Source organism: Ciconia boyciana, chromosome 6, assembly GCF_034638445.1.
Source record: "Ciconia boyciana chromosome 6, ASM3463844v1, whole genome shotgun sequence".
NCBI classification, from domain to species: Eukaryota; Metazoa; Chordata; class Aves; order Ciconiiformes; family Ciconiidae; genus Ciconia; species Ciconia boyciana.
The window spans coordinates 30,269,396-30,293,343 of NC_132939.1; the positions used below are offsets into that span (position 1 = coordinate 30,269,396).

Consider the following 23,948-nt stretch of genomic DNA (forward strand, 5'->3'; position numbering starts at 1 on the left):
GAAGCACATGGTTTACTAAGGGCAGGTTTATTGACTTTTTCCAAGCTTGTGTCCCAGGACAAACTTTCAGTTTGGACCCTAAGCAAAGGAGGGGTCAGTGAGTCTTTGGGTAAACCAGGAGAGATGTCCTGAAGGAATCATCATACTTTCTGACATCCTTATTGGTCTCTGTATCCACTACTGGCAGTAATGGAGACTAATAGAGAGACAACCTGCTTCTGTGGAGAAAACAGCTGGAGAAACAAAGCTCCTGTTTGTTCAAGGTCTGAGAAAAAATCAGAATATTTCTGACCCTCTTAGCAGCCATCTGGGACAATATTATGGGGAATGACTTCTACTTGAGTAACCTTTTATTCCTAACAGCTGGAAGTGATGCTCACCTCTGCAATGGTCACATTCCTTCCCACGGGCAGCGAATTCAGCATCACGACTGGGGAGCCCCTCTCTGTACTGTACTTACAGGTCCACTGGGAAAACAACATGCTTTAGGACAAAAACAGTAATGGGTTTACCCTCTCCCCCTCCTCCCACTTTCTAGAGAGGCACTCATGGTCAGTTCATCATTAAGACCACTTCCAACATACAGGGTGGTAATGCCTCTTCTTTGGCAACATGACATCCAGTGTTGGCTCCGTGTACTTGATATAGTGGAACTTGGTGGGACCCGAGGGGCTGGCCACTCCATCAGGGCCCAGCATGATATCCTGTGTCCCCTCAAAGGAGCCCTTCACAGTGAGGGAAAGCTCTTTCTCTAAAAAAGCAAAACAAAGGTCGTGAGAAATGTCACTATGATTTAAGCAGAAAATTGTGCTGGCTTGGTTAAAAGTGGGGTGCAGGCAGCAGAGCTGTAGAGTTTGGACCACAGCTTTGTCTAGTGGAAAGCGTTCTGAAGGGAGCGATGGCAGCAATGGGAAAGGAGCAAAATGGATGCTATTTTCATAGAAAGGGGACTCTGAATGTTCTCGCTGTTATATAGAACTGGGATTTCAACTGTAATGCAGGTGTAATAGACCTTATTTACATATACCTAAGGGAGTATGAGATGCAGTCATTGAAGTCTATAACAACCTAATGTGTTTACCTGGTGTTAACTGCACTGAATACTGTAAATACTATTTATTCCACTAATACATTATATGAAAGGGGCATCCTCTTATCAGTAAGCATGCAATTATTGGTAAACAGATAACAAGCAATAACCTTACTTGATTTTTGCTGCATCTTCTCTGCCACTTCAACTTCCAAGCAGCAAAGTTCACGACACTGTAAAAGACAGAGAACAGGAATCTGTGAGAAAGATCATCACATCCCAACCTCATTACAGGGAACTGTGAATCACTCAGCTTTTGGACATGTCTAGTTACCTGAAGTGTCTAATTCCCTGGCATTTCTGGGCTTTTGCCCAGTAGCCGCTGACTAAGAAAAAGGAGAAGCTTTGGAGGGAGTTGTAGAGCATCCTCCAGTGACAATGACATATGACTGGGCACAGTAAGAAGAAGATACAAAAGAAGAAAATCAGGAGCATTTTCAGGATAGTAGCATAGCTGCAAAGGGTTAAACTAGGAAAAACATAAATGAAAGATACGCTGCTGAGAGATCAAGAGTCAGTAGTAGAAAAGGTTTTCTGAAGAAGCACTGCTATTAACATTTTGGGTTGGTTTTTTTATGGCACTCACTCTTCTTTCACATAATGTAATTGCCATAGGTCAATACTTAGTGCTGAGCTTACCCATCAGGCATGGCTTATCTCCCAGGGGAGGAAAGGGCTGGGTAGGTTATCAGCAAGTGGCTTCACAGTCTTTTTACGATTGTTCTTTGATAGACAGCAGTACATTTTTTGAAGGAGTACTGGTACCAGAGGAAAGCACTCTGTGTGTGTGTGTGGTGTGTCGAAATATAGGACAAATGTGAAATAATGGGATATCACCAATGAACAGGGCACTAAAATATCCCATTGTCCGGGTTTCGGCTGGGATAAAGTTAATTTTCTTCCTAGTAGCTGGTATAGTGCTGTGTTTTGGATTTAGTATGAGAATAGTGTTGATAACTCACTGATGTTTTGGCTGTTGCTAAGTAGTGCTTACCCTAGTCAAGGACTTTTCAGCTTCCCATGCTCTGCCAGGCACGCAAGAAGCTGGGAGGGGGCACAGCCAGGACAGCTGACCCAAACTGGCCAAAGGGCTATTCCATACCATATGGCATCATGCTCAGTATATAAACTGGGGGGAGTTGGCCAGGGAGCTGCGACCGCTGCTCAGGGATGGGCTGGGCATCAGTCAGCGGGCAGTGAACAATTACATTGTGCATTGGTTGTTTTGTACACTCTTTTATAATTATTATTATTATTGTTTTCTCTTCCTCTGCTGTCCTATTAAACTGTCTTTATCTCAACGCACGGGTTTTACTTCTTTTTTCCCGATTCTCTCCCCCATCCCACCAGAGTGGGGGGAGAGTAAGCGAGCAGCTGTGTGGTGCTTAGTTGCTCACTGGGGTTAAATCATGACACGCATTCTTGAAGTATCTAAATAGGAAAGAGGGAAGAAAGAGAAAGAACTGGCCTCCTGGCTTCTCTAACCCCCACCCTCCCTTCCCCTTTATATTAAGGAAACACTTATAGAAAATGTCTTGGGAAAAAGATACATACCACCAGGACTCCATTGGTAGCAATGGCTTCATGAGGACCGGAACTGGGAAACAAAATTAAAAACATGGATTTTTTTAGATCAAACAATTGCCTACTCATCCTTGCCCAGGGTGTTGCCCTTTCTCCCCATGGAGAAGAATGACAGCCAGAGGGACACCAGCAGGTAGGTAACAAGCTCCTTTTCATGCTCGCTTGGACTGAGCACTGCTCTGAGGGGACTTGCCTCTGTACCAAAGCTGAGCGATGTGTGTCATGGCTACTTTTTTGCAGTGCAATTTCATAATCATTTAAAATGGAATCTGCGGTTAGGCAGTCAAATTCTTCTCCTCACTATAACATGTAAATTACATGTGTTTCAGTGGTAACATGCTAATACACCAGCATATCCCTGTTGGGAAGCCAGTTCTGTGTATTTGCTGGTATGCAAATACAATCAAAGGGGCACAGGGCAGTGGGTACCAATTACATGGGGGGAAAAAAAAGCTTTCCAGATCATTCAGGTGAAGTCAGGAGATGGTGTGGAGTGAGTTGAATTCTGGTCTTGGCTCCCCACTAGTATGAGGGCTGACCTTAGGCTGGTCACTTTATTTCTGCCGTGCCTTAGTTACCTTGTGGCAACACAGAGACAAAAATACTGATTCACATGGATGGCAGGCTGACCATGCTGGAGGAAAAGCCTTGCACTAGAGCTTCCAACACATTGTCATTGTGTTGGGCAGAAATAAATAGAATTACTAGGACCAAAACAGTGCTGCAAGGGAAAATTGAAGGAGTCAGAGATACACTGGAAAACTAATCAGGATGGTTCAACATTAGGAGTCTGTCCAATGCATTAGCTGAAACAGGCATGGAAAGATTGATATACATGCATGCACACAAGCGCATGCACACACACTCAGAAAGTCTTCTGAAATGTCCCCAGGTAGACAAATCCAACATTGTGGATAGAAGAGACAATGCTGGGAGATGTGTCTTTGAAAGAAACTAAACTACGAAACAAGCTAACTGGAGGGATCAGCTGGGTGTCTGAGACTGCAGTAATGATGCAGGAGAAGTCTGGCACTTTTTTACAGAAATCCCACAAAGCGTTGCTTCTAATGCTATTTCTTTATTTCAGCATTTTATGATTTTTGCATTTTTTAACTAATCTGTATATCACTTACGCGGCCTCCAATTTGAATTCAACCTCTAGCTCCTCCTTGGCCTGAAAGCAAGAACAAGAAATTAAATGAAGTAGCTACATAATGCTTTCTCCCTTGTCTAAACCCAGGTCCCTGGTATGCAATATTGAAGTAATTGGTTGGTATGCACAGCCTGTGATAAATATTTCAGACTGGAAGGCCTGAAACAGCATTTCAATCAGATAGTTTAACGATTGCTTCCTCATTTCCTTCATTCTTCAAGGTATCTTCAAAACAACATGTACTTTTATCTCTTAGTGTGAAACTGCTGCAGAAAGACAATTTGCAACTTGATTTGTCTTCTGAATGCTACTTTTTTCTCCTAACTATTCCTGGCACTGTCCTGCCATGACTTACTGTCCTTGCTATTATCTTGGACGTTAAAGAGACTTTCCACCCATCACTTTAACATAATAAACAGAGACTGGTATTATTGAGTGATTCAGAGTTACAGTTATGCAACGCCCTGTAAGGCAGCGTTGATATGTATGAGCTAGTTGTGAGTGACCTAGTTTGGGTACCAGAAGCAATCTGCCCACGGTAGCAAGAAGTTGCATGTGAGATATTTCACTGATCTCATCCATAGATCTCAAAGGGAATCAAGACTCTTCTTCCCATTTTGTAGATGGGAAACTGAAAAACAGAGTAAATCAGTCATTCAGAGCTCCAAAACCACACTAATTATGATAGACGACTCAGCAGGCTCAGCCCTAGCTGAGGTATCACTGCAGAGGACAGTGCTGGGATACACACAGGGGCAACTTCAGCTTTGCCTTTGGGGTGAAAGTAGATACAGTCAAAGGGGTAGGGAGTAGTGGCTATGAACTACATGAAAAAAAAATTACAACAACAGCTGTGCAGCTTTGGTGTTGCTCAGAGATAGCTCACAGTCAGATCCCTCCCCTACCTACTGCACTGTTTCAGTCATATGCTCTTTAATAATCTATAAAAATACTGGGAGGAGGGACTTAGGCTCTCAAATACAGATTTTTTACCACAGTTTTTGTGTTGATATTTTGAATGGCAATTCATGTACCCATTATTGGGATAAGTCATCCATGGCAGATTCAGAAAGCTGATCTCAAGATTTTGAAAGTGTTGTATAACTCTCCACTGGTTTCTTAGTTGCTTTATTTTTTGCTCTCACCTTTGGGCTGGGCTTAAAATACAGGAGCACTGTTCTTTCAATTGGAAGTTTAGCGGTATCAAAGAGCGCACAGAGGAGACGGTCATCTGGAGTAGCAAAATCCTCATCATACACTGTCAGCTCCAGCACGTTCTGGAAAAAGAGGGAGAAGGGTTTTTTATACTTTCTACAATTTGGACATCATTAGTTCTAGGGAAGAAGGAATGTTGGGGATGTGCTTGAGAAGAAAAGTGGCGAAATTAAGTATCATCCCCCTTTGGAAAAACATACTGTAAATCAAATATTCATTTTTTTCTAGTTCAGTTTAATTTCTGTAACATGAGTAATACATTGGCTATACCTATACGACAGCTCAGTTAACTCCCAAATTCTGTATTCATCTTGCACTGATTCATATGAGTCTCTAGTTTCCCTAAAACTTCAATACCGAGCTCAGTTTCTGGCCCTCCTAAACAGCACCATCAAACAGGCATGGGAACCCAGTCATCTCTGCTGTCAAACAATTTGAGCAGTCCCTTATCATGTGCCATCTCTTAAACAATTCCTGGGCACAGTTCAGGAGACAGATAGGACCCACCATACACAAAATCTTAGGGCTGCTTCAGGCAAGCAACTTTGGCTCCTTACCTTGACCTGACTCTGGATCCTGAAGTAGAAGGTTTCATTCCACACCGGATTGTTGGAGTTTCTCACAGTTTTAGTGCGGGACTTTTCACATGTTGCAGTCGGCAGCCACAACGACACGTAGCAATCAGCCTGGCTTACTGGGCAGGGAAAGAGCCAAAACTATTGTTAATGTGGCAAAGTCAGTGCTAAGTGACACTGGAAAGGTTACTGCGTGGTACTAACAGCAAGTATGAGTTATTTAAAGGCAGAAATGCCTGATCTAATGTAACTCTTTCCAAGATATCCTTCTGAGAGGGGAAGAGCACGGACCATAAGATGACCTAGAACAGGAGGTGGTTTCTTTTCTTCCTTGTGTGAGTTACAGACAACAGTGATGTTCTGTATAAAAGAAGAGGGTGAGAATATCCTCTTCTAGTCATCCACTTTCTTCAGTTTCTCAACCAAGCTTTCCTGTGCTCATGTGTGCATGCACACACTAACCCTCAGCTGCTGTCTGATGAGAGGGGCCTGGGAGCCTCCTCCACCTTTTGAGAACAACTGCAAAAGGTCTCCACCTCTGCCTCGCCTTCAATGTTTTTCTTGGTGAGGGTTTGTGAAAGCAGCTGCAGAACTACCCCTGTTGTAGGAGACAGCAGAGGCTTCCTCCAGAAGGAGCTCATTGAATTAGACATTGGATCTTAATTAATTGCCACCTCCAGGAAGAGAGGGGCCAAGTCTCTCTCCAGAAATGCAGCGGGAGAAGATTAGTGAAGGATATTCCATCCCATTTCTCAAAAGCACCTGAATTAAAGTATATGTCAAATGGCTACAGCCAAAAATGCGATGTACTGTGTGCTGGGGGAATGCAATGTTTCTTCATGCAGGTTGCACAAAATACTTCAGCACCTTGAAAATCTCTCTTACACAGTTCTTAACAATAACATGATCAGATATCACGTAATGCAAAAGGTAACTAACTTGGAGAATGGATGTCCTTTGATATGAGACTTTTGAGAGAGACAAGTGATGGCAGCAGTAAATGGAGAGGACCCTTCAGCAGCAGGTAAGGACTCTGCAGGTAGATCGGGGGAACAAGAGCTTGCATATCAACTTGTGGGGAAAGGCAAAAACTTGTCTGGCTGCACTAGGAGCTTTTTCTTGTCTTCTCCTTTGCTTTCCTTCTCCACCAGGTTTTGCCAGATATCACCCTAGAGCCATTGGCTGTGTCTCAAACTGAGTGGAGGCTGCATTTTATGTTGTTGAAAGAGTATTTGTTCAAAAATCTTGCTGCTTTTCTATCCAAGTCAGAATGAAGAACTGACATTCAGAACCGCTTGAGAAATTACATAATGCATCATGGTACGTCAACTGACACCTTAATTATTGGTTTTCTACTTTTTAGCGTCATAATGCAGAAACGGAAAAACATTTTTAATTCTGTCAAATTTTTCCTAAAAAAATTGTGGAGAAATCAACACGTTCCTGCAGAGTCAAAAAGCCAATATTCCTCTGATGGAAAAATTTGTTTGGAAAATATTCAGCAGGCCCTAGCCCTCTCCCTCTCCTGCTCTTTTCCACCTTCCATATCTTATTTTGGATTTAAAAAAAAAAAAAAAAAAGGTTCTGACAGCAGTTTAACTGTCCTCTGGAATCATACCTTCTGTTTTAATTCACTTCTACCTTCCCACCACTCTTATCTCTTAGCCTCCTTCCCTGTACTTTCTTCCTGACTGTGTTAGTTGAGAGGACATTTCACCTCCAGCATTCTCCTCTCCAACATTCTCCTCTCCTCTAGCCTCTCCTCTCCTCTTCTCCCCTCTCCTCTCCTCAACAAAATCTCAAAGGGAAGGAAAAGGGCTGCTACGGGCTGCCTTCCTGCTCTGTGTTCAAGCCCACAGGTGGAGACAACAGCAATTATCCCAGTATCATCTGTTTCCTTCACACATATGGCACGATGGGCTTTGCAGACTGATAACTCTGAGAATCGTGATTCCCAGGGACGTCTTTTCACTTCAACATTTTGGTTGCATACTATATCCCTTACACTCTTACACCTCTGCCCACTTGCATTAAGGTCTGGGAGACATACCTGGTCTTTACCATTCCCGTGGGTACAGATAACAATAAGCAGCATCAAAAGCCCCACAATTTAAGAAGGATGTGAAGGTCCTTGAGTACGTTCAGAGGAGGGTAACAAAGCTGGTGACAGGGCTGGAAGGCATGTCCTATGAGGAGCAGCTAAGGACTTTGGGTTTGTCTAGCTTGGAGAAAAGGAGGCTGAGGGGCGACCTCATTGCTCTCTGCAGCTTCCTGAGGAGGGGAAGTGGAGAGGGAGGTGCTGATCTCTTCTCCCTGGTATCCAGTGATAGGACGCATGGGAATGGTTTAAAGCTGTGCCAGGAGAGGTTTAGACTGGATATTAGGAAGCATTTCTTTACCGAGAGGGTGGTCAAACACTGTAGCAGGCTTCCTAGAGAAGTGGTCGATGCCCCAAGCCTGTCAGTGTTTAAGAGGCATTTGGATAATGCCCTTATTAACATGCCTTAACTTGGTCAGCCCCGAAGTGGTCAGGCAGTTGGACTAGATGACCACTGTAGGTCCCTTCCAACTGAAATTTTCTATTCTATTCTCTTAATAAACAATGCAGAAACACTGCAGTGCACAGATGATGCATGTTGCAGCAGGCTGCCAGGAGACTGACTGCTAACATTGAAAATGTTGCCTGCTCTTACCAAACGTCTCCCCAGTAAGGGTAGGTCTAGTCAGCCTGGCCAGTCTGGCTGCCTTACACATTTTGCCTTGCTTAGGCACATCAGTATCTCTCTGAAGGAGGAACAAAATGTCTCATCTGCACCTTTTCCTTGCAAAGGAAGTTGCTTGTCTTTATTTCATTTATAGACAGAGTTGATTTAAGAACTAGATTTAAGGCTGCCCTCCTTCTGTCTTAAGACACCACTTGTAATTGCCTACTACTTGTCAAATTCCAGCATTCAGCCTATGTGTTTCCAGGAAGCATGTCTGTCTCGGACTGGCCATTTTGGGAAAGTCTCATGTGGAAGAGTTTAGCTTTTTTCCAAGGATGAGACAGAAGAAAAAACATTAGGCTTTTTCATGTTAGAAAAGCAATTCTTAATCATTTCACTGGCAGGTAATAGCCCTTCTACACCTTGCTCCAGAGTAGAAGAAACAAGCTAATTCTAGAGCAGTACTGCACCTGATCCACCATCCATCATTCAGGCAACGCTAGAGTAAGGAGCTCCCAAACCAGAGTTTGCATTGAGAATACCGTGTTTAATAACCCTTGCTAGACTTATGCTCCATAAATAATATCTTTTTGAACAGATATATTTTAACATCCATGCATTCCTGTGACAATGAGCTCCACAGTTTACTTGTATATGCCTTTTATTTGTTTTAAACTTCCTGTTTGATAATTTTATTGGGTGCTCCTTTATTCTCACATTGTGAAAAACAGTGAAAAATGACTCCTTCTTCACCTTCTCCCTCCTATTCTTTTTTGTAGAGACAGCTTCCATGTCCTCCTCAATAATTTCCCTTCCACTCTTAAGGCCTGACTAAATAGGCTTATTTAGTCCCTCTGGATGTCAAAGTTGTTTTAGATCTATTATCATAGTTGGTGCCTTTCTACAGCTTCTTTTGTTACTCCATTTCCTCAAGTGTCAGAGGCTTTTGCAGTGGACCTACCGAATTTATCCCCCTCAGAGAACTGTATGAGCATTGATTTGATTCTGTATGACTGTTTGGTTTTTTTTTTTTAAATCTGGGAAATTCTATGCAGATAATAATGCTTTGAAGAATTTTGAAACTGCAAAAATAGGTATTTGAATATGTTTGGAGATCCTAGAAGTAATGCTATTAATTTTAAAATGTTTAAAAAGTAATTCTGTATGACTACTGCATGACTTTAGGTTTGGAGATCATTGGAGATCAATGACTGTTGGCTGTTTGGCTGGCAAGTACTCTGTTCTACTGATGTGATTCGTCATTGTTGTATCTTAACTGTACTTTGAGATACAAAGCATATCAAACAATCCTTAATTATATGAGTAGATGCAGGCAAACTAGTCAGCTGTGTTTTTAATGCAAAATATTGCTTCAGTTCTGCTTGCACAATCTCTTTCTACAACCTAGTTATCTGTGATTTTGTCTTGCCACCTGACACGCAGAAGATCTGAGATGAGTCCTTGATGAAACCTTTCTGTGTTATTGCATCATCACACATGTGCCACAGCCATGGACCAGGAGGGAGGTGCAAGTGCAGAGAGTGTAACCCAATGATATGACCTAAGATACGGCTAGTATATCCCTCACTCGGAGCTGTGACACTGCCAAGTCCTCTGATATACCTTCCAGAAAAACATGTGACAACCACAGGGTAAGATTGGAGTGGTACTGCATGGTAAATCCAGATCTTTGTCTTCCAGAACATCTTCTCTGGCTCTTCCTGTGCAAGAGACTATAGTGCCAATTGCTGCCACTCACAGTGAAACAGGAGAAGCAAGAGAGACAGCACGATTACACCATTTCCCTTCCACGCTCACCCTAGAGCTAGTTTCAGCGTCCTTTCACAGGTGGTCATGTAGCTGTATTGATTCAAACAAAGCAAACTGTTAACTTGTCTATTTTGTGTGAAACGCCTCTCCTCGCTGCACATGTGGGTAGTCCATGTCCTTTAACTAAACGGTGGTATTTTCCCTTCCTGCTCACTCGCTTCCCAGCACTTTCCTGCCATGTGACTCAGGCTTGCACAACTGCAAGACTGCTGCAGGAGCCTTAGAAAGGACAAGGCATCCAGCTCTAAGTCAGCACATTTTTGACAGTCATTTCAGGGTAATTAATAATGGCATTAGCCTGGTGGTAATGATTTTAGAAAGTTTTTTCTTTTCATTTCTTCTGTGTCAGAAGGAAGACTGGGGGGGATGAAGAAGTTTGCTCCTCCCAGCCACAGTTCCCAAGGTGCTACAACCCAATGGCAAAATTAACCCTTCCTTTTGAAAACACAGGATGCAGTCTTTTTCATCTACCAGTGTCAGAAACTCTCCTTTCTTTGGGAGAAAGTACTTATCCTCAAAAACATATTCAAGTCTTAAAACCAGGCAGAAAGCACAGGAATAACATTCAATGAAACAGCAGCAAGCAGCAAGGACTGTCCTGGGTTATAATAATTAGTTTACATAAATACTGGGTTATTTCAGAAACACTTGGAAAATGTTCCTATACAATTATAAAAGAAAACTTGTTGCCTGTACCCTGAGATACCACTAAGAATGGAGATACTTACAGGTGTCCACTCGCTGGAGATTTCTCATCCGGATGATCCTTACGGTCAGCAGGTAGCAGGGAGAGGATTCTATCTGGAGAAGAACGGTACAAAATGGAGTGTGAATAAGCCTTCAGTGGGAAAAATTATCAAATGTGCAAACTAACTGAGTGCTACAAAACAATAATACAGCCAGGAAAAAATTGTGTCAACCATCTCCCTGTTCTGCAGATTAAAATCTGCAACATAAGTTTCTGCTATTAAAGAAGTCTTGTTTTAACATTTTATACATTTCACTGTCTTTTTGCTGTGCTACTCTAAGAGTCTGGATTGCTCATCATAGCAGAAAAGAAAGGGGAAAATCCCCGTCAACTGATACTGTCTGTGAGATGCTTGCAAAACCCCTTGCTCTGAAATTGCAGAGTTTAGCTCTACAACATAGCTACAATAAGTCTCTTGAACAGAGTAAATGCACTGGTGAGCACCATGGTGGAGTTGTCAACATACCATCGGTCTTACTCAAAGTTACAGTCAATCCCCTTAGTAACCACCTGTGAGGTCCCACCACATTGAAAAGAGAGCTGTTGTCGCTGGCTCCCATGGGATAAACCCGAAGTACCACTCTCAGAGAGGTGGTTTTGCCTTCTGCTGCAAAAATGTAGATTTCTCTTTTTTCCCTTTACAATTGCACAGGAAAAACAGTAAGAATCATCTGAGTTTTTTTAAAACCAGAACTATGAGATAAACCAATGGCTGAGAATTGTTTCCAGAGGATTTAGGGGGTAAGGAATTAAGTATGGGTTGCATTGGGGGAAAATAAAGAACAATACCTCCCTCCAAAAAACCCTTAAGATTGAAAGTGTTTAACTTCCTTTGGTCCCTTTGAATGTCTCAGCCATAACCTTCTATAAAACAAGTCTCTCCAGATTTTGTGACTGCAGGAACCTCTTCCTATTTATTATTAGAGTATAAAGTGATTTCCTTCTTCTAAGGAAGGCGATTTCCTGCTGGCTCATTCCATAAAGCTGTCTCTGGCTCAGACCTAACTGCAAAAGGCTACTCTGACAAAGCCAATAAATAAATCAGCATTTCCTGTGGCTGTGACACACGGTCATTTCCTCACACTCCTAGAAACATTTCCACCTGCATAAGCGGTTACAGCAGAGCCCTCCAAATCATTCTTTTTGACAACTGCTATTTATATCAACTGATTTCCTCTCATTTAGGAGCATCCTTCTATTTCTATAGCACTTCTGAGACTTCCTAGAACGACTATAAACAAGCAGACCAAATAGATGTTAAGGCAGATAAAGAGAAGCTGGAAGAAGCTTACTTAAAACAATATGTGTAATGTTGCCAATTTTTTTTTTTTAAGACAACAGAGCAAAAAGGACCTTATTTTCAGATGGGAAGACAATTAGGCCTCTTTTGTCACAACAAATTACTTTTTCAATATGTGTTTAAAATCATCTCTTCTCTCTCCTAACACATCATGTTATGTTAAAATGTTTTTGCTGAAATCTTAAAAAGGGTTCCTGCTTTCACCCCTCCTATATGTGCCTCAAGAATTCTTTGTTTTCTTCCTTTTATAGTACTCCTTAATGAATTTCACCCACAGCAATCCACCCACCTTCTATTTCAGGTGTTCTCAAAGGAGAAAAAGCCTAACAGAAGCTCCAATATTTGCAAACAACAACTGATGGAGGGGTATGTCCTCAGAGCTACCCCATGCAAGGACACTGGTTCACATTTCAGAAACAGTATAACCATATTAATACAGTTCTCCACCCAGTTAATTAACCCTTCTTCTCAGCTGGGTAATTAGCAAAGGTGGATCACCACACTCACAAGTTAGGAATGAGCTTGGGCACCTCAGCATATGCCCTAGAAGGCAGAAACTCATTGTTTGGTAGGATCTGCATAAGCACGGGGCGATTCTTGCAGCCATTTATCTCCAGAGATTGTGCAAGGCTCTGCCAGCTCCTGGATCAGCTCCAGCTATGCTTCCTCAGGCAAATGGCATTGCTTGAGTGAGAACTGATGGATTCAATATTTGCAAAGCAGTTTGAGATTCTCAGATAGGAGACATTAACGAAGTGCGGTGGGTTGGGGATTTTTAATTATTATTATGCAGTTTCTGTCATCTGATCACCTGTCTCCTGGTTCCCATGTAATGACTTTCTAAAGTGTAAGCCAAATTTCCCCACCTGGCATGGGGAAATCAATTCTCAGAGATGCGGCTTTTACAAAAAGACTTAGTGAAGTTTCACAAAAAAAAATCAGTGGCTTCACAGAAGCTACAGAAATCAGGGCCTGTGCTTGCACTGGGGGAGAGGCAGATGCCACCAGCCAGTTACCCGAGGAAGAGGCAGCAGCCAGGCGTTAGCTGTCCTGGCAGCCCAGGCACCTGCCGGTGGGGGTAGAGAAGACAACAGGGAGAGCAGAAATCACCCGGTGATCAGGCCTCGCTAGTTCTACTGCTCCCAGGAGGATTTACTATTTTAATTAATTCCAGTAACATATTAAACAAAAGAAATGTATTTAAATAGCAACTGTGACAACCATAACATGATGTACTAGGGTCTAGTTGTACGAACAAAGAAAATAACAGCTATGCATGCATAAAGCAAAGGATAGAAGTTCTGTTATTCTGTTTACGTAAAACCTATTATGATCTCTTTAACAAAAAAAAGACTGCTGCTATGTCCTGAAGAGCATGACATACAGAGAGATTTCCACCACAGCCTTGAGTGGTGGAAGACCCCGAGCAGCGTCCTGCCCTGGGGCCAACAAGGACATACTACAACAACCCTTTAGCACTGTCACATTGTAGCTTTGCTTTTGATAAAATCAAGACTGATGTAGTCACTCTGTCACTGTTGCACTGATTGCCAATCCGTTGGCTTGTCTTCAGTTCGGTGCTTCTCAAATTGTGCGCATGTGTGCTTCATGTACATGTATGTATAAAACAGCTGCATGCAATATGGCACGCTGCAATGCTAGTGCACGAGCAGGGCGTACAGTGCTAGTTTCTCTGTTCTCCCAGGGAAACAAAGTTTTACTGGGATTTTCCAAACAACAGCTCCATCAAACACAGAGCAGACCTCATAGTCTCTTCTTCCAATTTTCCACCACTTCCCATAAAAAAGAATAAGATGCTGTGATACTGGGCACCAAGTTACTATGTTGGTGGAAGTAAAGGATTCCTCTGTCATGTGAATGATTCCAACTTTCTCCCACCTGGGTAAGTAAGAATTTGAAAACAGAAATTTCTCTGTCCTGAGCACTCTGGGGATGCAGGCTCTCTGCATTCCTGGCAGATTTGTGCCTCTGTAGGTCTATCCCAGCCCTCTTCAAAGTCATGCCTATATTCAGATACAGGTATGTGTGGCATGCAGCCATCTTGAGAAGCACTGCTGTAAATTACTCCACTAGTTTAGCTGTTTAATACATCCTGTCACATCACAAGTGGCTGTGGAGCTCCAAAATGACAGTAGTCCTTGATGAGACAAGAGTCCATGAGACCAGAGGATGGCTATTCTTCTTTACCTTTTTTTACTTGCTTTTCTCTCAGTACCTTTCTTCAGCCTCTAGGCTTCTTCATCTAACAGACTCTTCCAGCATGGGCTATTGCTAGCAGCATCTTCCCAGCTTGCGATATCAATGGTACAGACATTCACCACTCCACCATGTCTACTGTAGACTACCCAGTCTCGCAATTCCACAACAGTACAATCAAATGTATGCTGGGTCAATGCATATTTTGGTTTTCAGTGTTAGCCCCCTGTTTTGCCATAGATGTTCGATCAGTTAGCAGAATATTGTAGCTGCCTTCCCAAAACAGAGAGCAGTCATCCACACTGATCCAGAGAGGAGAATTTACTCCTGAACCTCCAGGGGCAGCCAACACATTCTCAGTCTTGATTGTTGCCCTTTTTAGATTGGTATTTTTTCCAAAGCAATCATAAACTAACAGAAAAATAATGCAGAGATCCTGAAATTAATCTTCAGTGTGTGTGATGAAAACTATATCATCACCAAAAAACAGCTGTCCTCCAAGCACATGCTCAGCTGTTGCTTTTCTACATGAAATGAGGAATGCCTTCCATTTGGTCTTATGAGGAGGTGGCCTTTGTCATGCAGGATGAAAAGTTTTGGTGAGGAAGCAGAGAAAATTATGTGCCACAGTGTGCTGGTACCATTACGTATTTCAGTGCAACTGCACTGCATGCTGTTCTGCAAGCCATCCTGCAAAGATCACATGAGATTTAAAAATACCTTGAGGACAATCAATTTACTTTTTCAGCGGTTGAAAAAGGCCATTTCTACAGACCAACCTGACAAAAATTGTGTTATCTATGAAAACCATGAAAAGAGCTTCCTCTCCACCCACACATTTTTCCTGCAGTCACGCAATAATAATGCCTCTATCCGTTTCTATGTCATCTACTGGCACAGCAGCCTTTCCTGGCAAAGACAGCTTCCCTGCCTTGACTAAGGTCCCTCTGCATTCCTGGCCTGAAGAAGCATTCTGCTGAGATGAAATCACTCACAGGATGTCACCGGGGCACTCCTTTCTTCATCTCCAGGTGCTAATTTAACTAGATGGTAGCCAGGGACCAAATCAAAGGAACCAGAATACTTGGCTGCTGCCCATGTATCTAGAGGTGGTGGTATGTGAAGAAGTGCCTATCTTGAGCTGTCTGAGAGCCTGGTCTCCTTAGAGAATGTGCATCCTCAAGTTTTTTACAGTTGTAATCGGGATGCTTCAGGCTGTGAACATCACCCTGCCCCAGCCTGCTGGAGCCTGTCTGCCACTGTTGTGGGATGTGCCAAGGGACCCCACCGTGGCATGCTACCTGGGCTGAGCATGGTCAGCTGCTGCGTTTGGCCATGTCTCTGAAGCGCTCCCTCGTTCTTGACAAACCCGGGCTCCACACCAGAAAAGCAGCCGCTCTACTTGCTTCCTTCCTTCGCTCCTCCAGGTGCTGGGGCTGTGGCACCTCCATCGACAGCTGCGGGGCTGCGCAGGGGCTGGGAAGGTGCCGAGGACCACTGCTGCCACCGGCTGGTTTTCACAAACCGTGTGTTTCATGTTTTTTATTAGTAACGTAACTTCTAATCAGACCGCCTTTTCACCAGAATTAGCAGAAGTCTTGGTTGGATATCGGTGAACTAAAAACTCCCACTGCTGGATGGAAACACCCCTTTCATGCATATGGCCACAGTAACCCTGGTTTCAGCAGGGAAAATTTATCTGTGCCCACAGGGGCATGACCAGTATATGCAAGGCCACAAGAATTGTGTCCTTCAGATCATTGCTTCCTCATACATACATCCATCATGGGATTCTGAACGCTTTTGAGGAATAAGAGACGTGCGCATGATACTGTGCTTGAAACACATTTCCAAAAAGCAGAACTCCAAATATTGATTAACACAACATGGATACTCTCAGTGCACAGTGATCCTGACTTCTGCAGAGATTTATTATTTGGCTGATAACGCAGGCTGGTTACATTGTTAATGTAAACCTTTCAGTACTGTTAACATTGTCCTCCATCTTTTAGTGTTTCCAGATGTTTAACAACCAGATTTTTTCTGATTTTGAAAAACAGACAGTGTCCATTTGAAAACATAGAGCATTCAACTGCATGTTCAAAATTATTTCCATATGTAGAACTGCAGCCAGGGGAATAGGATAGTCCATCCATGAAAAGACAGAACCCCCTTATACTGCTTTGCCTTTCCCAACCAGAACAAATATGAGAGAAAGAAACTAAACTGAGCATTAACTGTCTGAGGGTTGAGACTCATCACACCTAATTCCAGATAGCTGTAAAATAGGTGTTTACATCTGACAGCTGTTAGGCATTTCTGGAGTCTCATCCTAAGGTAGACATTACCACAGGACATGCATCAGACCCTGAAAATCTCTGACTACTGATTCTCAGGGGAATCTAGAGGTCTATCTCAGACACAGATGTCAAATGTGCATAAGACAAACCATATTTCAAAGTTATGAGCTGATGGGAAGTGGCCTCCTTTGACGTTGCGAGGTTTATTTTTGAAGTGGGTGGCATGCTGGAGCATGTCATTTCAGCAGTCTGTATTTTAACCATCCCCATACCACCACTCAGGGTGGCAGGGGAGGCACGGGAGCTCAGAACAGCTTCTGCAGCTGAGCAGAACCACTGCTGGTGCCACGTTCCTGCAAGTATCACGGGGCTGGGGGTGGCTCAGGAGTTGTTGCCTCCTGCCTTTCCAGTTGCTGCTGAGCCCGGGACTGGAGCTGCTCCCAACAGGAGGCTTTTGCCCTTGTGGGAGACAGGGACCCCATGCCTGGCACCAGTGGGGACCCTCCTGCCTGCCTCAGCTCCTGCTTCACATGACGGAGTCCCACCTGTCTCAGAAGCTGCTGCTGCAACCTCCTCCTAACTTTGCCATGCAGTATGGCAGCTCCCCACTCTTCCCATGATCTCAGGAGCTGCTTCCAGCTTCCAAAACCCAGCAGAAGCCAGAGCTCCTGCTTTGCGCAAGGGTAAGAGTTTAACCTGCCCCTCTTCTGTTAAAGGGCTGCAGTTCTCCCAGCTGCACAAACCCTGCGAGAACAAGGAGCCCTTGCCTGACAGGGAAATGAGGTACCACTTGACCTGAGGTATGAGGCATCTTACCCTTGTTAAGACATTGCTCATGCTGAATTCAGAACTATGCATCCAATTTTTCCTCTCCCCTCCCCTTCTCTGACATTAATTATTGTATAAGACCTGCTGCAATCCTTAAATATTTTAGTGTAAGCACTGATGTCTGAAATACCAGAGCTGGCTCTGCCTGCTGCTTTAGCATAAGGCAAAGTACTAGCCAAGGCCTGAATAATATAGATTTCTTAATGCAGATAAAAATTAGCATGTTGGTGTAAGGGCACATGCAGTTGCTGGCATGCGCTGTAGTATGTTTCTAATAGATAATCCCTCTTAGCATGCAGAGACCCTCATATTTAAATCTTCTGGTAGTTTCAGTGATGACAAATTTACATTTGAGAAAAACTGAGCAGAAGACGAGAACATGTATGCATCCTTCACATAAACACATGATATACTGCAGTAATTAAGTCATGATCATGCAAGTGCATAGGATAGAGTGCTATGTTCTTAGCATAGAAGAAAAAACAGTGACTATGTAACCAGATGCAAGAACAACAACTCAGTCCATCACCAATGGATTGTCATGAATTTTTGGCATTTTGAAATGTGAAAAATAATCCTTCGGTGAGAGACAGGGGCAATATAGTGATCTAGAAGAAGGTTATGGTCCCATACACATAAGATGATTCTTTTGGTCCACTACTGTCACACCTGCTCCCTCGAAATTTCACGACCCTTAAATATCTTTGATCTAAGCCTATATCCTGAGTAGATAACGGGAAAACAAACACATCACTGTGTGAGATTAAGAAATGGAGACAAGAAGTTACCTGTCATATGTATAATTATCATAGGTAATTATAACCCAGGAGTTCAAATCTTTTTGCTTTCTTTCATCATGATTTTAGGTTCCTTACCACTTGTAGGGAGCAGACGTTACACCAAAGACTGATCGATTCATTGGTTTTCGGCCTGTTTTTACTATCTACAAAATTCTTCATCCTATACATGGTCCAGAATTTTGGTATCTCCACAGGCTGGAGGTACCAGACATTGTAAGCTAGATATTTGCACGGTGAAATGCCACAAAGACCCAAGGCTGATAGAATATATCCTGACAAAATACAGTATAATCTTTTAATGCCACTGATTTTTTTTTTTAAATAAAAATCTTAATGCTGTGCAAACACAAAAGCTAAACTTTGAAAAGTGTATGTGAAAAATTAGAAATACTCCAAATGTGAATAAGAATTTGTTTTAATTTCTCGATGCTTAAATTGTACCAGGACTACCTGGTAAACTAGCTTATCACAAAGCTCACCTGTCTGCCTCTTTACAGTATTACTTCAACTTCCAGATAAAACACCTTTTCAGCTTCATTTTGTCTCAGTATAACTTGTCTGTATGGATTATAATGCAAATTTCCATAGAATTATCTGGCTCAGAAGCAGACACTTCTTGGGACAACATTGTTATGCGAGTCACGTTTAAACTTCTCTAATCCTGACAGATAGGAAACAATGCCTGTACTTACTGCACAGATAGCAAAGTAGCAGAATGAGAATCCCTATCAAAATCAGTAATTTCTAACAAAAATATACCTATGACTGATCTTCAAACACAAGAAATAGCTCTAGCACATTCAAGCATCACTCCTTTCAGAGAATCCCCCATTACAGGTTTTTTCTGATGGAGAACAGAAATGGTCAAAAATCAGGGCTCAATAATCCAGGACTCCCCCCTAAGTTGCTAGGATAGAGATTGCGCTGCTGAAGCCATTACAACAGAACATGCATCACTGTTACTTTTGGCCCTTTCAGTTACAAAAAGCATTGTGGAACAGAAAGCTTACCAATGGATTTCTTTTACAAGTAGGTGGGGGGATTAAAACAGTAGATATTCTGCATGCCCCAGTAAAACACAACAGAGAAATACAACAAGCAATTCTGAAAATCATAAACATAAGTGGAATAAAATGGTCCAAACAATAAACTTAAGGGCGTTTCCCTTGTAACACTCAAACTGCCGCCATCATTATTCATCTATCTGAGCCTTCTCCTCTTTTGAGCAAAACAAACCCCTCAGTCCTCTTTGGTTCTAAATTCTCTTGTTCATAATACCTTGAAATCACCTTTGTCTGGTACAGTACTTTCTTGATTTTCTTCTTGTGGTTCACCATCTCCCCAAGAATCGATGTCCGAGTCTTCATCCTGAAGAAAGAAAGAAATGATAAATTATAACATTAAAACAACAATAGCAGCATTATCGAGGTAGATAATTAATTCCTACTTGCAATAACTTGTGCTGAAACCCCAGTTAGAACAGCTGTTGGTTACACCCAGCTGTGTGACAGTGCTCAGCATAATGAACAAACTGCCATGTGGTTCGGCACACGCTGGTACAAAATTCCATGTCAGGAGTACCCTTTCAACAAGTCAATGAAGGAAGAGCCATTTCAGCTGTGAGATACCCAAAAGGTGCCTCTGCATTTATTCTGTGAATAGAGGTCTGCTTTTTGTTTTGAATGTGATCTTTTGGCAATCTGCTCCTGCTCTCAGGAGTATTACATCTTGATTTTAAAAAATCCCAGAATCTCTTCTCTGGGTTTGAACCCAGGGTGTGAAACACGTTGCAATTGCAAAATTTTAAATCTAACCTTTCAATTTTTTCAGGAAACAGAAGTTCCAAAATAATTCTACAAAGTAGGGTGCCCCCTTTTGAAACGCCTTATAGGAAAACAACATTAAAGGACAGTTCCTATAAAAAATGTCGGAAGCATTCTGTTTCTGTTTCCAGAGTACTTCCTGAAGCAATGTGCCTTCGTCCACTCAAAGAGCACACAGAACAATGTATAACATACTACAGTTGAAAAATTTCAAATTTCAAATCTTGAAATGACCCAGAGAATTAATTTCAAATCTTTTCATTAATTTCAAATCTTGAAATGACCCAGAGAATGCAAAGCAAAATGGAAAATTCAGAACAAAAATGGGAATGTGGAAATAAAATTCAATTCCCTATCGCTATTCTCTATCCTGTCCTTATCCCTTTTCCAATAACAAAAAACGGGGTTGTCACATTAATATACGTGTCAAAATTTTGCTGTTGATACAGAAATATTAAGTTTTTAATAAAAGTAGCATTTAATTATGGAAGAAAAAAGATTTTTTAAGTCTGGGTCTGGATTCAGGCTGATAATTCAGTCCCCTAAAAATGGTTTCATTTTTTCTACTTCCCTGTTCATTTTTTCTACTTCCTCTTCTTTTTCTGTCCCCTTGCTATGCTGACTTCTCTCATTTTGCCTCTGAAGCTGAGATCTTTGGCTCCAGTGGAGTCAGGAGGACTTTTGCCACTGATAGCCACAAAAAGAACATTTTACCTTAAACTCCTTCAGGCAGAGACGTTGCTGCCTGGTCCCATTAGACAGTAAGTTTGTACAGTAGCTTGTATATAAACACGCTCACAAAGCAGGATTTTGTTTTCTATCAAATGCAGTGGACCTTAAGCAAACTTTTAAAGCCGTTTTCTTACCTGTAGTGTTTTTGCATTTGATGGCATCATGGCCTTCCCTGGATTCATGTAATACAGTGTTTCTGGCACCTCCACGGGCAGCACTTCCTGAGACATGTTTGCAGGATTTACTCCTGTAGGAGTCAATGACAAGTTATTTTATAAAATTACCTGAGGCCCCACCCATCTCATCTCTATAAGTAAAGGACTTCCCTCCCATTGCCGAAGACGGAGCACCAAGGATGACTGCTCCAGGGAAGGATCTTACGGGGCAAGCACAACAGCCAAAAGGGATGCAATACCTTCCTCTGGCTGGGAACCTCTCCCAGCCTGTGCTTGCCCCCCGGGTCCTGCGCTGCTGCCACCCTTTTTCCGTGGTGAACAGAGTCCTGGGCCATCCTGCCAAGCAGAGGAGAAGCACAGAGGACACCACTGCTGGAGCCTGCTCCTTCAAACGCAGCTCTTCCCTACCTGTGGCACGGGGACTGCCCTGAGCAGAGAGCGATGGCAGCTCCTGTGTGGGGGAAACTGAGCCCTGGAAAAAGCCTCTGCGTGTAAATAACTACCAGTGACCTGCCTGCATGCAGGCACACACCTGTCCACTTTGGTCCAAGCCTCCATATAGGCAGGGGACCCGAACTCGCTGCCAGCACAGAGGCGCTGCCCTGTGCCATGCAGCCCTTTCCCCCTGGAACAGACCAGCCCCACCACCTGACAGGTTACTGTATGGACCAGCAGCTCCCAGCTCCTCCTGGGCTGCTCCCATTTCTTGTTTCCGGGGGAGCAAGGCCAAGGCGTGGGCATGCCTTTGGTTTGGAGAGGTGAGCAGCAGGCAGGGGAGATGAGTGAGGGGCATGAAGCAGTAGTACCAAATTGTGTGTGATAGGATGTCAGGGGAGAAGGAGGTGGACATTTGCAAGGGTTAGCAGAGATCTTGAGGACAATGCCTATGGCTACAAGCATTACCCAGGACTACTACTGCATCTGGCAGTACCTTAAATTCAACAAAAAAGCAAGGAAATCTATAATAGCTGTGCAAAATAGATAAGAGTTATGTTTTCGTACATTTTGCAGAGAAAGGCAATTGAACTTTACACAGCAACTGCAGGAAACTCATGTCAAGATGAATGGAATACAGTATACAGTAGTTTAGTTTTATTAGTTTTATTTTACAGAGATTTTGTTCAACCAAAGAGCATGAACAAAAGAGCACATGAACATCTCCAGGCATACCCAGTGGAAATTACCATCTTCAAACACAGAAAAACAAATGAATAACAAACTAGCAGGTCTAGTAACAGTAGGCTGTGTCATAGCATCTGCATTTCCAGCATGAAAAGTATCTCTGCCCGCACTTGAAGTACAAGAGCATCTTTTGCCCTCAGGTCTCGGACACTCTGAGCTGCATCCTGGAGAACTCCTCTCGCAGCTTAATTCAGAGAACATTCATCTCTTTTTTTTAGCATCACCAGAAAAGAAGACCTGCCTGACCTTGGAAGACCTGCTATGGGACACTAAAAGTACCGGTATACTTGTTATTAGAGCAGGCCAGCTTTCCCAAGGCTGATTAGTTCAGAGGACCATTAGCGTAAGTGATGATATTCACCTAGAAACCCCTCTAAAGGTGACGAATCTTAAGAAAGTTGAGATTCCCTGTCCTCAAGGAAACCTGTGGAGAAGAACAGGTGGATTCTGTGTACAGACTTCCACATCTGCAGAGTTAATTCCCCATTATATGCACATTCGGCCATCTGGAATGATCTGTATGGCCTTCAGCTACATCGAGGTATTCTGCTCCCACCTGAGTGACTCCACAGGGAATACCATAAAGAAAGAAAACTCCGAGGCTCTCATTAACAACTGAACTAGTGTTATCCAATTTAAAATATGGATGTACAAAGCTGGATGGTCTCAATTTATAAAATGAAAAGCAAAGGCTCCAAGTGGAATGATTTTATTTCTTCATATTTCATATTTCAGTAATTTAAGGATAGATGAAGCAAAATAACCTATCTGCTTCAAAGATCTAACTGTAGTTGCCCTGGCAGAAAACAGCACACTATTCTTGTCCTTTAGTGCTTGCTAGACCTCATACTGCCTCTAATACTTAAGTTTCTTATTCACACTACAACCCAGCTTGTAGAAGCATTACTCACTTGACAAAGGTACCTGTGTTACATCTGACTGCAGAGACAGGTTGTGGAGAAATGGAGCTCCATGACAAACTTAACATTTTTCAACATGTTCAAATATAGCTTTGTGATTTCTTGTATCATAGTCTTGGACTACTGATAGCCAGTGTCCCCCCTAAATGCCTTGCAACAGTACATGCTTGCCTAGCCTTTGAACAGGCCAGGCAAAATGAGCCTGGGGTTATTCTGGCAAGCTGGAAACAGAACCAGGACTGGCTGTGTCTGCCTCACTGCTCTCAGACATATAGCTACTTCTATACAAAAAACAGCATTGTAGAGCAGAGTCAGATGGGCGTTCTGGCTCGGCTATGTCCTCTGCCTGCAGGAGGAGCGGTGTCTTAGACCATCGCTCGTGCAGTGAGTGAAGGAGGGAGATGTGGAGCAGGAGAGGAAACTCACAGGAGGCAGAGGCATTACTGCTGTCTGTCGCCTTACCCCTGTCACAGGTAAGAAGGAATCTTCTGGGAAATTAATTTTGAAGCAAGTCTTTAACCAAAGAGTTTAAAAGGACTAGAATATATTCCTGTTAGGACATGACGATCATACTGAGAAAAGTATGGCACTTTATACATCACTGCACTCAGTGTTAAATGCTTGTCTATGTTTCTTTCATGTTACAGTTACTGATGCACTGGATAAAGCACAGCACTTACCATACTGGTCTTAGAGCAGCCTAATTGAAGTGGAGATTTATGCTCCATTTGCATGTTGCAAATGTACGGTCCTCAATGGTTACCTGTACA

General features: G+C 42.8%; 1 protein-coding gene across 1 annotated transcript in view; it reads right to left on the bottom strand.

Annotated features, from left to right (window-relative positions):
- LOC140652931 (cytosolic phospholipase A2 epsilon-like) overlaps positions 1–21,142 on the bottom strand; it is a 36,784-nt gene extending 15,642 nt beyond the window's left edge. Inside the window, exons 1-10 of the mRNA XM_072864374.1 lie at positions 21,035–21,142; positions 19,624–19,713; positions 10,881–10,953; positions 5,600–5,736; positions 4,973–5,104; positions 3,808–3,848; positions 2,645–2,687; positions 1,206–1,263; positions 585–751; positions 381–467 (exon numbers count right to left, since the gene is read on the bottom strand). Of these exons, the coding sequence (XP_072720475.1) occupies positions 381–467; positions 585–751; positions 1,206–1,263; positions 2,645–2,687; positions 3,808–3,848; positions 4,973–5,104; positions 5,600–5,736; positions 10,881–10,953; positions 19,624–19,713; positions 21,035–21,130 (924 nt within the window). The 5' untranslated portion in view covers positions 21,131–21,142. The remainder of the gene's footprint in view (positions 1–380; positions 468–584; positions 752–1,205; positions 1,264–2,644; positions 2,688–3,807; positions 3,849–4,972; positions 5,105–5,599; positions 5,737–10,880; positions 10,954–19,623; positions 19,714–21,034) is intronic.
- Positions 21,143–23,948: the final 2,806 nt, after the last annotated feature.